Source organism: Eretmochelys imbricata, chromosome 8, assembly GCF_965152235.1.
Source record: "Eretmochelys imbricata isolate rEreImb1 chromosome 8, rEreImb1.hap1, whole genome shotgun sequence".
Classification (NCBI taxonomy): Eukaryota; Metazoa; Chordata; order Testudines; family Cheloniidae; genus Eretmochelys; species Eretmochelys imbricata.
In genome coordinates this window covers 45,902,413-45,920,808 of record NC_135579.1, presented here as the reverse complement: position 1 = coordinate 45,920,808, position 18,396 = coordinate 45,902,413, and the positions used below count along the sequence as shown (strand labels likewise).

Genomic DNA, 18,396 nt, shown 5'->3' with positions numbered 1-18,396 from the left:
TGACTTTAGCAAAGCTTTTGACACGGTCTCCCACAGTATTCTTGTCAGCAAGTTAAGGAAGTATGGGCTGGATGAATGCACTATAAGGTGGGTAGAAAGCTGGCTAGATTGTCGGGCTCAACGGGTAGTGATCAATGGCTCCATGTCTAGTTGGCAGCCGGTATCAAGTGGAGTGCCCCAAGGGTCGGTCCTGGGGCCGGTTTTGTTCAATATCTTCATTAATGATCTGGAGGATGGTGTGGATTGCACTCTCAGCAAATTTTGCGGATGATACTAAACTGGGAGGAGTGGTAGATACGCTGGAGGGGAGGGATAGGATACAGAAGGACCTAGACAAATTGGAGGATTGGGCCAAAAGAAATCTGATGAGGTTCAATAAGGATAAGTGCAGGGTCCTGCACTTAGGACGGAAGAATCCAATGCACCGCTACAGAGTAGGGACCGAATGGCTAGGCAGCAGTTCTGCGGAAAAGGACCTAGGGGTGACAGTGGACGAGAAGCTGGATATGAGTCAGCAGTGTGCCCTTGTTGCCAAGAAGGCCAATGGCATTTTGGGATGTATAAGTAGGGGCATAGCGAGCAGATCGAGGGATGTGATCGTCCCCCTCTATTCGACATTGGTGAGGCCTCATCTGGAGTACTGTGTCCAGTTTTGGGCCCCACACTACAAGAAGGATGTGGATAAATTGGAGAGAGTCCATCGAAGGGCAACAAAAATGATTAGGGGTCTGGAACACATGACTTCTGAGGAGAGGCTGAGGGAGCTGGGATTGTTTAGCCTGCAGAAGAGAAGAATGAGGGGGGATTTGATAGCTGCTTTCAACTACCTGAAAGGGGATTCCAAAGAGGATGGCTCTAGACTGTTCTCAATGGTAGCAGATGACAGAACAAGGAGTAATGGTCTCAAGTTGCAGGGGGAGGTTTAGATTGGATATTAGGAAAAACTTTTTCACTAAGAGGGTGGTGAAACACTGGAATGCGTTACGTAGGGAGGTGGTAGAATCTCCTTCCTTAGAGGATTTTAAGGTCAGGCTTGACAAAGCCCTGGCTGGGATGATTTAACTGGGAATTGGTCCTGCTTCAAGCAGGGGGTTGGACTAGATGACCTTCTGGGGACCCTTCCAACCCTGATATTCTATGATTCTATGACTTCAACTAAAAACCCATCTGAGACGATTCACCCTTCTTTTTAGTATTAATCCAGATAAGATTTCCAATCTCCTTTCTTCCAAAGGCCTCCTATCTCTTCTCCTTTTTGCTGACTAACAGAACAGTGGGAAGGTTTGTGCTTGTTTCTTTTAAGACCATTTTTTTTGTCGTGTTACCACAGCTCTTTATTTTATTTGTTACTTTTTGAACCATACATCCTGCCCCCACTGCAAGTAATAGGTAATACTACTCATTAGTCTCATGGCTTTCTTTTATTTGCTGATTGGGGCCTTTTCCTTACTAGCCGCAAACTATAAATCAGACGTTATTTTCTTAACTTTAGGGAATGTTATGAAATTAAAAGAATTAGAGTGGCTCTTCTTTTTTAATGTGATGTTGGTTTCCTATTTAATTATCTTTTACAAGCAGATAGGAAAGTTTCATGTAAAAGTGAAGATGGAATGATATTTCCTAGTGCAAATTTATATGGGTGCTACTGAGACAGTAACTCAGAACCTATTTTGTCTGTAATGGGTTAACTTCATATTTTGTGTGTGTACAATATTAACCATCATTTATGCTTGATGAATACAATAAAGGAGGCACTATGACTAACCAAACATCAACATGTCTCCAGGTATCTGGGTTATTGACTAGTGGCCCAGTTCTGCAAACATGCATGTGAGTAAGGTTACTTGTGAGTAGGCCCACTGAAAACAAGTGGACTATTAACTTGAGTAAAGTGTTTGCAGGATCAGTGCATAGGGGCTTAACTAGGGTGGCCAGTTGCCTGGTTTTTTACCAGAAAGTCCAGTTGAAAAGGGGACCTGATGGTGCCCAGTCAGATCTCCTGACCAGACTCCCAACATCTGGTCACTGCAAGCAGGGGAGGCAATGAGTCATCACCTGTTCCAGCCCCTACTCAGCCAGGGCCACCCCCTACCTGCATTGGGGTCAGGAGAAAGGGGCAGGGCAGAAGCAGGGCCTGTGGGGAAGGGGCAGGGCAGGGGTGAGGCCTGGGGGAAGGGGTGGCACAGGGGAGGTTCCAGCACTCCTGCTGGAGTGTCTGGTTTTTAAATATTACAAAGTTGGCAAGCTTAAGCTCAACTCTTCAGCCAATCTGTGGAATGGCCATTCTGCACCAACCAGCTGCAGAATCAGGCCACTTATCTGGGATCAAAACAGATATTGCCTGGAATTAACTTACTCATGTCTATTCTCCTTCCTACTTTCAAAGCAGTGGTTGTGGCAGATCTGCAATATATATTAATGTTTGTTGAAAAGGGACAAATTAATTTAACCCTGAAGCCTCCAAACAAAACTTGCTGCCACTGTATCATGCAATATAAATGCCTTTAGAATTAAACTTTGTAGCTATCATGACTTGTGCATTTTTGTGAGAGAGGAGAGTTTCATTTCAGTAATGGGATTAGCAAAATTCAGAAACTGAGCAAAACTTATTTTAAACTATGCTGCATTGCTGTAAGATTCCAGCTTTTTAACCACCTTTTGTGATGGTTTCATCCCTCATTTTATATTTACATCCTCAAAGTACATATAAAAATTAGAATAATATCCAAAACGAGCTGCTAGGCTAGGCCTTTAGAGAACCTATGGGGTGTGGGAGGATTTTGCTGCAATGTTCTAAAGAACTAAAGTGACTCATTTTTTCTTGCCCCTTTTTAATATTTATATTGCCTAAGATTTCATGTGTGCACAGATGAGCCATAACTTTTTATGTCTTTAGTAACCTCATCAGACATATAAGTCAACACAAAGGGTTATTTACTATGGTAGTGCAATGTACATTACAGAGGAGGTGATTAATAAGAATCTGTGCTGATCTGTTTTCTGTAAATAGAAGTTTACATGAACTGAGTTTGCTTGTGAATTTGAGGCTGAATTGTGTTTCTTTTTAACCTCAGATTCTGGGCTCATAAATTTTTATATTTTGTTGTTTCCAAAGCATGCTGCTCAAGGACTCATCTTAAATTTCCTCAATGTAACTTTTCTCTTTGCTTTTCTTAGTGCCCAACAACGAAGCAGTCAGGTTAACAAAAGTGCAGTTGGAACTCAGGTAGGCATCTGATAAGAGAATGGATAATTGCATGTATAAGTGAACTTCAGTTGTTGATTTTATGGGCTGTATCTTTTATTTTTTGCTGTAAATTTATAAGTTTCCAGTTTTATTTGATACATAATATAAAATGCATCTTTTTTTACTTGCTTTACTTAAGTTTTCAGAACCAGCTGACATCTTCATTAGGGTTGTCAGCTATAACTTTTAATAATTTTGCTGCTAACTGGACTCCTCTTCAGTGTTTCCTCCTTGATGCCCTTAAGTACCCAGAATTTTTTCCTGTGTTGTCCCTAAATATTTAGTTTTCATTAAGCTCAAACTTGTGAATGATTTCAAAGACCAATACCATGTGAGTACTTGTTTTATACCTGCTCTCAGTTGTATAATAGTTTACTAGTTCACACATGTGCACAGCTTGATAACACAGTGAAGGGACAGGTCGGTATGCAAAAGCAGGCTTGTCTTTACCTCTGCTGAAACTTTTCAGTTGACTTCGTAAAAATGTTGATTACATACCACAGTCTCGTTTTGAAGAAACAAAGCTGATTGGTGGTCTCAGACTAATAGCACTCTTGCTGAGATGGCATTAACTAAATTAGATGGCTGTTTCTTTTTATGTATAGTACATGCTTGCAAGATGCTTATACTATGAAGAAGTGCTGTCACCCTCAACTTCCACTGCAAGTTAAGGGTGCTCAGCACTTTATAGGATCAATTTCTGTTTTCTTTTTAAGTTAAAACACTAAGGATGATTGATATAACCAGCCTTAATATATATTCTTGTATATTTCTAAGGTTCCACAGAGTGTTTGTCTTTTAAGCAAAACATATAAAAAAAACATCATGGTATCTCAGTGTTCATTTGTGATGATTTCAATTTTGGATAGTCAAAATAAAATGAAGTCAACTTCCTTTAATCTGGGTTATTTGCTTGCATGTTGTTCTCACATCTAATTGCTCCTGCATTAAACATTACAATGAAAAGTTAAAAGCAAAGATTTTTCAAAAGGGACCAGTATTGACGGGTGCCTCCGTTTTTGGATGGTGATTTTGAGATGCTTTAAAGGAGCTTTACTTGCCGAAGGCAAGTACTCAGCTCTTTCTGAAAATCAGACCTCTTTAAAGTGTCTCACGTTGAGTGCCCAAAATAACAAGCACCAAAAATCACTACTCATTTTTGAAATGTTGGCCAAAATAGTCCATTAGCTTCTGGAAAGTTTGGAAGCAATGATACCTCCAGAGCTTGACCCTCTTCTATGTGTTTTGGAGTTACATGCCAGGTAGGATTAAAAACAAAACAAAACTGAAAGGTCTAATGGCTGAAACAGCTCCAAAGACCCTCCAAAGAGAGAGACTTCCGTCTCCGATAACTGTGCAGGAACACATGTCAAACACTAAGGCTGTGTCTACACTACACCGCTTTTAGTGACATGACTTTGTCGCTAGAGCCGTGCTACTAAAAGTCACGCAGTGTGGCCGCTGTTTTTCAGCTCTCCGGCTGACAAAAAACTTCCACCCCCAAAGAGTGGGGTTAGCTTTGTCGGTATGAGAGCACCGTCAGCAAAACTTTTGTCTTTTGGGAGTGTATTTTTTTGACATCTCTGAAAGACAAAAGTTTTGTTGTTCAATTGCCAGTGTAGACAAAGCCATAATTATATCTGCTTTGGGGTTGTCTTATAGAAGGAAAACCACCCAATTCTGTTATGTCCCAGAAATATACAAATTGGAGTAACTATTCCTGAGTCCGAGTGACTGTATTTTGTCTCTCAAAATAACAAAACAAAACAGCAAAACCCCACAAAATTTTGGCTTTAAAAGAAAAAGCTCAAAATTGGTAACTTGGTAAAAAGACTTTGCTGAACCTTACTTATTTCGGAGATAAGACAAAACAAAAGTCTGTTTGATTTACCTTAATTGTTTGGAAGTGAGAAGAGCTTGACAAAATGACTTCTGAATTGAGAAAATGTTTCTGAAATAAAACTTTATTTTTATAATTCTTTGCTATTTCAGGGAGCCAATCTACCGCCTTCACGGCAAATTGTACGAGCTAAGTTTTGTAAGCTTTATTGTTGCTTTTTCATTTAGCTTCTCAAAGGGCAAAGTTTGTCTCTAACTCATTAGTTTAATTAATGCTAGCCACTAAATTTTTTTTACCTTGAAACTATTTCACATTTAACACCTTCTCAATGAAATGTAATTGCAGTTCATCCCTTCATTGCCACTAACCTGCTGTGACTTACAAGTCCGAACTAGTACAACTTAAAAAGTGTTGTTAAGCTTTCAACCAAATCTATGTTTAAGCTTACTTCATTAAATTGACTTAAAATGAACTAAACTTACTAATGAACAATGTCCTTTTAAACTATATCATTGGAAAAATTGGATATTTCTTATTTGATGTTTATAGTATATGGAGGCTCTGCCTCTTGAAAGGTAGGTGAATTATAGTACGGGAAATATCAATTATTGCTTAAATGGATGTACTGTTTACAAATGCCTTTTGTCACAACTCATAAAGTCCTTTCCAACAAGCACAATTCAAAGAAAAAATGATACAATTTTTAAACCACTACAGCTTTCATAGCATTTTTTTCATAGCAGTAGGAGGATCAGTGTGTCACAGTATAGATTTTTACTTTATCAGTTCTTCCACCAAATATTAGGTGAATACATTTTACATTATTAATTGTAAGTTATTTTCTAAACATTTAGGAGTTAATTCTATAACAAGCCACTCTTCCAATTCAGTGACAGGTGGATATAAGTGGTAAAAGTCGAGTGCTGTTTGGTGCCATATGATATGTTCTTTGATAAGACCTGTATAATGAAAATGGATATATTTAATTCCAGTTTGTCATTATATTGCCAAATTACACCAATAACCATTATAAACTGAGTTAAAATAAATATGATATTCAGTTTTGAGTAAGGCAACAGGGCATAAACAAAACTGACTCTAATAGCAGTTGGAAAGATCATTAAACTAATCCAGACTGGTACTGGGGTTTCCTACTTGATTGTAATGTGCTTTGAATAATGATAATATAGAGAATTATTTCACATATCAGAAATACAGACATCTTTTTTGTGAAAAATGCATAATACCCAGTTCTGTGAAGTATAGTTTTGCTCATTTTCCCCTCTATTAATTTATCTTCTTGTGCTTAATCTTTGGCTTTTTTTTTTTTTTTTTTTTGCTACCGCCTGAGGTTTTGACCTGACTCAACAAGGTTTCTTTCTAAGCCACAGGTTAGTCTGTCTTCCCATCTGCATAAAATAATCAGTGTAACACTTTGTTTTACATAGTGCTTCTAGCAAGATCTGGGCCATGAAGACTGACCAACTCTTAACTGTATATTTTGTGTGGTGAGATTTGTGGTTTTTGTCACCATCACTAAACTTGTGTTTTAAACATTGTCATTTTAATGTAAAAATCTATTTTAAAATAGAACAAAACGTAAGATACTTTCAGTGGCAAAATCCAATATTGCTCCATATGGAGTAACCATTACAGTTGGAGAAGGTCATAAATCTGAATCTTGGATCCAAAATTGTTGTCCAAGTTATTTTTAGACAATTTGGATGTAATAATTTGGTCCTATTTCTATAATGAGCCCAAACCAGAAACTCACATGAGACATGATGGAAGATATGTTGAATATTTTGACCCTTGTCCTCTACTAATTAAAGCAGGGAAATTACACTAGGACAAGTCAATATTGCTACTGTTTTCTGAATCAACTGCAAAGGACCTGTTGCATCCAAGTCATTCACTAGTTCTGTTTTCCATCCTTGGAAGCTGACCTGATTTCCTCCAAGATATTATTCCCTACTGGCCTATAGTGTGAGCGAACTTTTCACATTTGACCTAAGAAACAAATCCATTGTGGTGTTGCCTTACCCCTGGTTTGTTATAATTCGTACCCCAATTTGACAGTGCTGATGTGACACAATTTTGTACTGCAAGTATTGGGAGCTAAAGCAGCAGTGTTAGGAGTTACAATGCAACTAACATTGTTTCAGTGGAACTATTGTGTAGTTACTTGTTTAAATAATGGCTAACTCAGCAAATAACTCCTGTTTATGCCTGTCTTGTTACAGTGCCTAACCTTCAGATTTGCACACACTTCTTTTCCCTGACTTTCCCAGCCAGTTCAAATGACAGTCAGTCTTAAAATGACCTCTCAAACATTACTTTTGAAGAGTGGCTAGCACAGCTGTTCACGCTTATTTAATACTTAGTCATAGTATATTTTGTTCTACTTTATTAATCAGAAATCTCTTAAATGATGCAAGGAACTGTAAAGTTGTGAAGCAGTTCACAAAAATCTGTCCTTTGTCCATCAGATCCTGCTTTCCTGTTTACCAGTGTGAAATGGCGGAGAGGGAAGAGAGCAGATATGATTTGTTTTTGTGCAGCTGAAACTATCTGCAGAATGACTTCCTTCTGATTTGTGTACACACACACACAGTCTCTCTCTCTCTCTCTCTCTCTCTCTCTCTCATATCCGCCCCCCAAATTTTTTCATTTTTCAGACACCAAGTTTATCTATCAGAATCCTGAAGGAAGGAACTGTGTCATCCTTCATTCATCCTGTCCACACAATCCAGCTGCTAGTCAGAATATTGTCTCCACTCACTTCTGGCATGGCTTATGTTTCTCACCTTCCTGATGATCATAACTCATGTCACTCATATCCGGTACATGCAGAGTGGAATTTGGCATTATGATTTTAAAAAAATATTCCTTGCAATATTTGCAACCCAAACACAAAAGTGAAATGATGGTGTAACTGGCGCCCGACAGTGACACCTCCTCGTGGCTCATCTGGGGAATTAGCTCGCCTCTGTCCGCACCCTGTCCTGCAGTTACTCAGCTGGTTGCCTCAGTCACTCGCTCTGTGGTCCTTCTCTCGCTGGTCAGGAGCTTCAGTGCCTCCCCTTCGTGATTTAGCCTTCTAGCCACGTCATAGTTGTCCTGCCTTTCCGGGGTCTCACCAAAGTGTCTCTCCACACAGGCTCAGGCAGCCGCCCTATCACTGTGCTAACTGCACCACTGCCACAGTGGCTTGTAGCAGAACCCAGGCCTGCCCTCTACTCCAGGTTCCAATCTAGGGCTCCTTGAACCAGCAATTCACGTCTGTTCTCCCAGCCCTTATTGTTTCTTCCCTGGACTGTTTCCTACACTCCTGTGACAGACTCCTACTCTCCCCCCTTGTATCAGAGGGTGTGACTGCAGGCTTCCTCACATGTAGCCCTCCCCGCCCCCACTGTTACCGGCTCCAGGCTTTATAGAAGTCCTGCCTCTTTCTATCCAGGTGAGCTTTATTCACAATTAAGCCTCACTGTCCCAGCTCCCCTTCAGGTGCAGCCGATTGCTAGTTGGCCTCTCTTGCCTATATTAACCCCTCTAGGGCTAGTGTGGGGTGAATGTCCCATCACAGGCGTCTGAACAATAATGGAAATAATTACTCTCTTTTGTCACTATCCAAGTCGAGAGTAGTGCAAAGTGTAAACAGCACAATGGTTAAAACTAAACTGGATTATTAAAATGGAAATGTTTTTGTTTTAAATGCCTTATCTGTTTTACAGGCAAGGAAATTTATTTTTAAAAAGTTGCTTGATTTTCAGAGGTGAAATCAATGGAAGACTAGTGGGAGTTCAGCACCTTCTGAAAACCAGGACATGAATACTTAACCAGATAGCGTTCCTTTGAGTACATGGCATTGTCTGAGCCCTTATCACACAACGTTGCTTGGTCCTGAATGTATTGAAATTCTGTTGATTTGCTGTAGTTCTGTATATAAAATGTGCCCATGTGAAGTTCTAGGAACCTGTACAATTCACTGAAAATAACTTGCAACCTCAAGCTCACTCCCCAGCCATCAGCACACCTCTAGATTCCCTTCCCTCCTGTAACATCCACCATAAGTCTCCAGTTGCTTGATATTTTGGTCTGCTGCTCCTTTGCAGATTTCAGTATGTTTAGGGAGTGTAGTGCTCTATTTTAATGGGGACGTGCATGTTGGTCGATTAGTGGAAATTCAGCAACATTCCTTGAAAAACACACAGGCTGAGGGTATTGCCTCAATCCGGTGTCCTGCCACTGACACAACCCAGTGCTTTGTGGGAATGGCAGCTGGATCCAATCTCCCACAAGCAGGATTCTTTGAGGAAACAGCTGGCAGCTTCATTCCTCTACTGGATAGACCTAATGGAGGAGTGACTGACAGTAGTATCAGCAAGCCAGCTTGCTTTTGCATTCACCCACTGGCGGTTGTATATCTGTGAGGCTCTGTCAGCAGAGTTGCCGGGATCACAGAAGGGTCCTCTGCTGGGAGCCACATTATGGGGAGTTCCTTCCTGGCCAGCAAAGAAAGTTGTTAAAGTGTTTCTTAGGCTTAAATAAATGCTTAAAAATAGCCCATACTGAGCCCTCAGCTAGAATGCGTGTTTTCCTGAGTTGCAGAAAAAAAGTGACTGTTTCATTATTGGTTTTATAAAATGTTCAGAACAAAGGAAATTATTCTAGTATCCCAATGCACAGTATGCTACCTTCCTTCCCTGTTTGTGTTCATCAACTTCAGATACACGGAAACTGCACTTAGCTATTCATCTGTGAATCCCTCCTTGCACCCAACTGTTCATTTCTAGAGTGGCAACTCCCTCTCTGAATCTTTTCCGGCTCCCTGTCCCAAACCAACTTTAACTATAGCATCAGTCTGGCTGCCTTTCTGCTGCTTCCCATTTCGTGCCTTGCTCTCTACTGAGCATGGGAATATTTTAAATTACAAGCATTGTGGTGCAGTTGAAAGGAATCCAGTCACTTGGCTTCCCCATACCTCAGTTTCTTTCTTTGTAAAATGCAAGGAATACCTTCTTCACACAGTTGTTGTGAAGCTGTAACATTTGCGGGGTGCTTTGGGGCATTCAGTGGCCGCTGTGTAACTGTCATTGTCCCTATTAGGAGGCTAAGTTAAACTTGTGCGGCGGGGGGGGAAATCATAACTTCCTGACTCATATGTCTAAAACGTGTACCACGCCACAGCATTCCTTTAATTTTGCTTTGTTTAATTATATTATTGCGGTTCTATGTCACTGTACTCTTCATAAGTTGTTTGAAGGCTGATAAATATGTCTGGATAGGCAAAATGGTTGTTTCTGGTTAGAGATTGTGTACTGGAAGGGTATCCATACACTTTGCTAGATATCGTAAAATACATCTTAAAAGAATCTGATGGGTCATTGGACTGATGTTGTGATGCCTTTCCCAACCTCCTCTCGAACACATTATCCATACACTACAATATATCAGAGTAAAAACTCCCCCTGTTTGGGGTTTGGTTTGATTAAGATGGAGGTTAACAAGATGACAAACTTCTGCTCAACGCCTGGTGGCTCCCTCCATACTGATCAGCCCACACCCTAGATTCTCCCTCTAGAGAGCCACTCCTGTTTCTGTTATGTCTTAGGACAGGTCTATACTATGGGGCTAAATTGACCTAAGTTATGCAACTCTAGTTATGTGACTAACATAGCTGGAGTTGATGTACCTTAAGTCGACTTATTGCGCTGTCTACACTGTGCTGGGTTGACAGGAGAAACTCTCCTGTCGACTTACCTTATGCTTCTCGTTCCAGCGGAGTACCGAAATTGATGGGAGATCGATCGGCAGTCGATCGTGACCCCCAGTGGACTGATTGCCATGTGTTGATCCCCCAGTAAGTGGAGATAAGCCCTTAGTATGTTAATGAGTAGGGCCCTAGCAAATTAACGGTCAATTGTGGTAAATTTCACGGTCATAGGATTTTAAAAATCATAAATTTCATGATTTCAGCTATTTAAATCTAAAATTTCTTGGTGTTGTAATTGTAGGGGTCCTGACCCAAAAAGGTGTTGTGGAGGAGTCGCAAGGTTATTGTAGAAGGGGTTGCGATACTGCTACCCTTACTTCTGTACTGCTGGTGGTGGTGATGCTGCCTTCAGAATTGCGCAGCTGGAGAGTGGGAGCCCGGCTCTGTAGGCATAGCTGCTGCCAGCAACAGTGCAGAAGTGAGGATGGCATGGTATGGTATTGCTATGCTTACTTCTGTGATTCTGTTTGCAGAGCTGGGCCCTCAGTCAGCAGCCACCACTCTTCGGCCTCCCAGCTCTGAAGGCAGCAGCACAGAAGGGTGGCATGGTAAAGTATTGGCACTCTTCTGCGCTGCTGCTGCTGGCAGGGCACTGCCTTCAGATCTGGGCACCTGGCTAACAGCCACCGCTCTCCAGCCGTCAAGCTCTGAAGGCAGCACAGAAGTAAGGGTGGCAATACTGCAGCCCACCCCTAAAATAACCTTGTGACCCCCTGCAACTCCCTTTTGGGTCAGGACCCCCAATTTGAGAAATGCTTGTTTCCCCCATGAAATCTGTGTAATATAGGGTAAAAGCATACACAAAACCAGATTTCCTGTACAGATTTCATGGGGGTAGACCAGATTTCACAGTCTGTGACGCTTTTTTCATGGCCGTGAATTTGGTGGGGCCCTATTAATGAGTCACCAACCTCAGTGGGCTGATAGAACCAACTTAATTCTCTCCCTGCAGGTTCAACAGCTGGTAACAGGGTGGGCTGCTTTAAGTGAACATTGCCTGCCTTTTTCAGACTTACAGAGCTCTTCTTCTCTAGACTGCTGGTTTGAGGCCAGGCCTGGTCACTAGTGATTTGAAAACTATTACTGTCTGATTGCTGACCTACCTGAAATTAATTTAGTCTGTGTAGGTCCTCGCTAAGTCAAGGAAGAGAGGGCCAACTTTATTTATTTTCAATGAGACAAAATTAATTAGTCATTTGGGTTATGTGCTTCATTTTTGTTTTTTAGCTAGGAAAAGATAAACATTTTTCCAAGGGAGGTCCAGTCCTTTCCAAGAGAATCAACAGATTTTCCCATTCCTGCCTATTTATTACCCCAGGGTCATTTGTCATAGATTGTCTGCTTAGGAGGGAAGATGCAACTGCTTCTGGTACCCATCCGCACTGCTCAAGAATGACCTGAGATGCTTCTTCCGCGCAGGAGCTGACTTTGTAGTGCTCTGTCCACTCCAGGAAAACCCAGGCATTTGGGTACCATGTTTAGTACCCAGAGCCATGATCTCCCCCATGGAAGTGCATAGTGATGCCACAAGATTGGTCAATCCATTTTTAAGACTAAATATCAGAGCAAAATTGCTACACTCTTACCACTTGAATAGCGTGGCCAGAGCACCTTATGTGCAGCTGTGTATTGGGTTGTCACATTGCTGGGTTCTGAAGAGTCACCTTTCTCCCTCCCAACGCCTATATTCCGCTCCATGTAGAACTTGCAATGGTTTTACTGCATTTTTAGTCCTTCTTTGTTTGTTTGAGGCTATGGTAGGTGCAAAATTTCAGCTTCCCTTCCTGGAACTGGAAGATGTAAATTAACTTTGTGCCACCAATGTTCCATTTTTCTGGCACGTTTTCTAGCTGTGGCTTTGGAGTGAATGGGTTAAAGATATTTTAAGGACTGAGATGTTTGAAAATGCACCTCTAAAAACATTCAGAAGCCATGTTTGCCCATTTGCTTTGCAAAGCAACATCAGCGTTGATCAGGGACTGATAGCATAAGCTTTTCTGCAGTCTCAGCCTTTGTGGAAAGCTGCAACAAAAGGTGCTAAATTTATAGTTGCAGACATTTTTCCACCTTTTGTCAGCAATAACGGGTGGTAGGGCACCTCATCCCCTTTTCAGTTGGCTTTGTTATTAATGAGTACAAGGTATTCTCACTGCGTACATATCAAAGCTATTGGCATTGACAGAGCTTATTATATGTGCACATTGAGGGAAATATACTTGGAAGTTTCAGACTTTGATTATTGACCATGAAGCAGACTTCGAATTGTTTGTCTCTTGTCTGCTGCTGATGTTGGAGCAGGCTGAGATTGGAAGTCTCTGAGAAGTTTGCCACAGCCCAAGTGCTTATCCATAAAAGTAAGCAGCAACCTCCATTTGATTGCATAACTCCATGCTTCTGTAGTAGTCACTGGAAGTATAAGCACTTTTTGAAAAATTTCTCTCAGAGCATTTTCAACCACACTCCCAATCTTTCGTAAGCAAGTAAACGAGATCTTGGGAAGAAATAGTGGAAATTGACATGAGTTCGCAGAGAGATTTGGAAGACTTCATTGTATGGTGTATGTAATGCAGTGAACCCTTTTCCTTTTCCTTTTAAATTCAGACTTGCCCGTTGCCAACTGTGTCCACATATCTATTCAGGGGACACCATCATAGGGCCTGATCACATCAGCCACACTATCAGAAGTCATTCACCAGCACATCTACCAATGTGATATATGCCATCATGTGCCAGCAATGCCCCTCTGCCATGTACATTGGTCAAACTGGACAGTCTCTACATAAAAGTATAAATGGACACAAATCAGACGTCAAGAATTATAACATTCAAAAACCAGTCGGAGAACACTCCAATCTCTTTGGTCACTCGATTACAGACCTGAAAGTGGCAATTCTTCAACAAAAAAACTTCAAAAACAGACTCCAACGAGAGACTGCTGAATTGGAATTAATTTGCAAACTAGATACAATTAACTTAGGCTTGAATAAAGACTGGGAGTGGATGCGTCATTACACAAAGTAAAACTATTTCCCCATGTTTATCCCCCCCCACTATTCCTCAGATGTTCTTGTCAACTGCTGGAAATAGCCCACCTTGATTATCACTACAAAAGGTTCCCTGCCCCCTACTCTCCTGCTGGTAATAGCTCACCTTACCTGATCACTCTTGTTACAGTGTGTATGGTAACACCCACTGTTTCATGTTCTGTGTGTATATAAATCTCCCCACTGTATTTTCCACTGAATGCATCCGATGAAGTGAGCTGTAGCTCATGAAAGCTTATGCTCAAATAAATTTGTTAGTCTCTAAGGTGCCACAAGTCCTCCTTTTCTTTTTGCGGAAGCAGACTAACATGGCTGCTACTCTGAAACTTTTACTGAACTAGTCATAGTTTTATCAGAAAGCTCAGTGGACCTTTGTACTCATACTTTCTTTAAATGTCTCTGCTGACCTGTCCTCTTCCTTCCATTTTGCCACTTGAGTCCTGTTATCCCTCCCCAATTTTCTCTTGCTCTCCATTTTTCCTGCATGATTTTCCTCTTAACCTTAGCGTTGGTTTCTATACTCCCTTCTCTCTCTATTCTTCCATTTTGTTTCCCTTCTGTTCTCTCCAGTCAGTCTCATTTTTCTTCTTTCTCTGCATCCCAACCTCCTTTTTTCTTTCCTTTCTGCTCTTTGCTCCTTTCTTTCCTCCTCTGTTTCTCTTGTTCCTCACCTCTATTCCCTTGCCTTGAACTCTCTACTTTTCTGTTACTGCTTTTTTCTCTGAAGGGTAAGGTTTCCAGAAGCCACTGACTGCTCCAGAGAGGAAGTATGGTCTGGTCCTAGCTCACGATTCCTACTCCACAATTGACCTCCCAGATCTAAAAAAATAGCAGCATCAGAGCAGTGAAAGCAACCATCCTTTTTATACCTTTTGTTTTTTGTATGGGTTTTCACAATGTGTTTCTACACTGCAAGCAAATAGTATCGAGATCACACATCTGTTATTCAACCGTATACTTTATAGTATATATACGTGAGGATAGTCCTTAGGCATCTCTTTTCCCTCCAAGCCCCCTCCCCCACAAAATTCATTCTCTTCTATATTGCTTTTTTCTTGTGGTCATCAGAACCTGTGGAAATTATATTCCAAATTTGTCAATGACTGAAAAGCGCACCTTTTATTGGTAAAGCAGTTTTTTAGTCAAAAGAATGAATTTAGAAACCGAATTGTGCTTCGTGAATGAGTGACTGGCGATTAATACATGTCTGTTGACTTACAATCCTGTACAGGTGATCCGGAAAGGCTGGCTTACCATCAACAATATCGGCATCATGAAAGGGGGGTCCAAGGAGTACTGGTTTGTTCTGACTGCAGAAAGCTTGTCCTGGTATAAAGATGATGAGGTAAAGACACAGTTCGTTTGCAGACATCAGTCACTCTGGTATTCATTCACAGCTCCTAATGTTAAGATTTTAACTTTGTTTATACTGAATTTGCATTTAGTATGTATTCTCTCTTGTAATCTAATTTAGCACTTCCTTAGTGTGATCCCCGCTCTTGCAGTTCTCAGTATTTCTTCTGCTTTAAGATCCGACTGAAATTTCTCTACCAACTTTTTGGGAACACTAATTATTTACTCTAGATCTTTAACGCTTACTTCTTTTAAGAGTCAAGATAAGAGAATATACCAGACTTTTCTGGTTGCTATTAGCTGTTTCATTTGGATTTCATTACAGTTAATGTGTAAGTTAGTCATAAAGTGTCAAGTTGTTTTCCCCATCATCATCATTTCATCCTGGAGCTTCTTTGTAGACACTGGGAACAGTGCAGTATTACTTGTCTGTGGCTTGTTCTTCCATCAAGCCCAGCCTGGTCACATCTGTGCATATGATGTCCTGCCATCTAGTTGGTTGTCAGCTTCCAGGTTGGAGTAACCTTGGTTTTCTTTGCTTTTTCTTATGATTGTTATTTCCATAAGCAATTAAAATTAGATATATTTTGTAATACAGCTAGGTTTTTGCCTAAAGTTGTGAAATGTCTAAAATGAAGTAGAAACATTTCTAGTAGTGTTAGCTACATTTTTCAGCTTGCCATACTGATGATCAGATATAAAGGTACCTTGGTAAGGAATACCATTGTTAATATGAATGAATTTGTAGTTAACAGGCAAGAGCTAAAGAAGGACATTCCTATAATATGATATTCAGACTGTGTCCTCGTTTGAGCCTGTTAGATAGCTTTGGATATTGACTTGTTGCGATCCAGCCTGCTTCGATGTGATTGTTGGATTTCTAATGGTCTCAGCAGTGACATAAAGATGTTAGAAAAACGTTTTTCCTTCCATGCTTGAGGATGTAAAACTACCTAAATATCCAGGCTTACATTTTGAAACCCCTCATCCCCACTACTCTACAGTAGTCCTGTTCTTAATTTTTCTTAAATAAAAGTTTAACTATGGGACTCTTTGTTCTGTGCTTGAATGTCTTCAATTTAAAATTAGTAGGTTTTGACTGAAAATTTTCCATCGACTTTATTTTCAAGTGAAAACCAGGTCTTCAGTTACACACAAATTTTCAGTGTGTGCTTTCTTCATATGTTTGTATTTTCATCTGAAACTGGAACTTTTCAGCCCAAACCCAAAATGTTTTCAAATTTCAGCAGTTTTCAATTGGAAAGATTTTGGGTTTTTCTGAAGAAAATTTCATCTTTGGCAGGGGGAAAATGTTTTTCTAGCAAGCTCTAAAAAGTCAGTTTCCAACGTTTGTCTTGCTCGTTGTCACTGTTGCCTCCCTTAATTTTTTTGTTTTTACTTTATTAATATTATACTTCAGCATCCTTGCTTCTAGACACACTGGGTAGAAATCTTACAATGCAGTTTCTTTACATGTAACATATTGTGTCAAGGCCTGGCCCCTGCAACCACTGAGTATAGTGCTTGCTACCACAAGTAGTGACTTTAGTAGTAGTGTTTGCAGGAGCTGGTCCTTATTTTTAATCCCCAATTTTTGCCTCAGATCCCTAAATGGCCCCCTTCAGGATTGAACTCACAACCCTGGGTTTAGCACGTCAATGCTCAAACCACTGAGGGAGTGGGGAGGGATAGCTCAGTGGTTTGAGCATTGATGTGCTAAACCCAGAGTTGTGAGTTCAATCCTTAAGGGGCCATTTAGGGATCTGGGCCAAAAATTGGGGATTGGTTCTGCTTTGAGCAGGGGGTTGGAGTAGATGACTTCCTGAGGTCCCTTCCAACCCTGATATTCTATGATTTTGGGATGGATTCTTCTAAGAAAATCTACTGTTAATTGACTAAGTCAGTTCTTCATGCGAGGGGAAAATATACAGAATATGAATTAAGACTGTAGCCATGTAGGAAAGTATATATTCAGAAGTTATTAGACCCCTTAAGTTGGCTTTGAAGGCTATGATTCATTTTTATTGAAGCTGATGAGACTGGACTGAAAATGTAATACCCAATTTAATGTATTTTTAAATGTCTTAAGTAATGTATGTTTGCAGTTTGTAGCCATCTTGGTCTGAGGGTGCGAGAGAGATGAGGTAAGTGGGGTAGTATCTCTTATTGGACCAGCTTATGTTTGTGGAAGGGTCCAGCTTTCGAGCTAAGGAAGAGCTTTATAAAGCTTGAAAGCTTGTCCTGTCCATCTACAGAAGTTGATCCAATAAAAGATATTGCCTCACCTACCTTGTTTTGTAAGTCACATAGAGCATTCATATTTTCAATTTCCCAATACTTTATAGGAGGTGAATTCAATACATTTCAGACTTGATTATGGAGCAAATCTTGTGACTATATTAGCTATTTAAAACACAGTAAAGTTGTTTTTTATAAGGTAAGTAGAGATATTTCTCATAGCAGGTTCAGATGGCCTAGGTTAATATTTAGGAAGGCTATTGCTTGTTAATTATAACTGAGGGACGGACTTGAAGACAGATTTACTGTTTTCTGCAGTTTGTTCTTATGAACTAATCATAATGACAGATGAGAGAAGCAGGAAATTTTTTGCCTTCACTGATTTTATTCCACCATGACAATGACTGAATATATTTTTTTATTCTTTCTGTTAAGAAATAAAGGTCTGGGTTACTTTGTGGTCTAAATCTTAATAAAAGAACATTATCTCACTGCCTGTACCTGTTGCTGTTGGCCCATCCTTGGCCTACCATTCTCTTGAAAGAGCATTCTTCAGGGGAATTGAAACCTCTCTTTAAAACAAGCATGGAAATAACAAAGGGACATGCTTTTAGGAGGACACTGTTAAAAACCTATTTTTATATTTTGATATATATTCTTTTCTATGAGTTACTGGTAACAAGACCGGTAATCTATGATTAGGATTTTTCAAAAATGTCAATGAAAAAAATTACGGATCTAACTTAAACTGACAAAAGCAGGCATTTTAAATGCTAAAATTTCCACTCTGTCTATAACTTGTCGTCCTCTGCTTAGATATTATAGCATGCGCACAACAGAGGTGATATGCTATTGTGAGATCCCTAGAAGACCCATGTATGACAGATGAGGATGAGCA

The 18,396-nt window shown here is 40.3% G+C and overlaps 1 protein-coding gene across 1 annotated transcript in view; it reads left to right on the top strand.

Annotated features, from left to right (window-relative positions):
* The window catches only part of LOC144269550 (dynamin-3-like), a 125,007-nt gene extending 109,516 nt beyond the window's left edge, over positions 1–15,491 (top strand). The window contains exons 14-17 of the mRNA XM_077825337.1: positions 3,178–3,226; positions 5,240–5,269; positions 15,139–15,252; positions 15,438–15,491. Coding sequence (XP_077681463.1) covers positions 3,178–3,226; positions 5,240–5,269; positions 15,139–15,252; positions 15,438–15,491 — 247 coding nt within the window. The remainder of the gene's footprint in view (positions 1–3,177; positions 3,227–5,239; positions 5,270–15,138; positions 15,253–15,437) is intronic.
* The last annotated feature ends 2,905 nt before the right edge of the window (positions 15,492–18,396 follow it).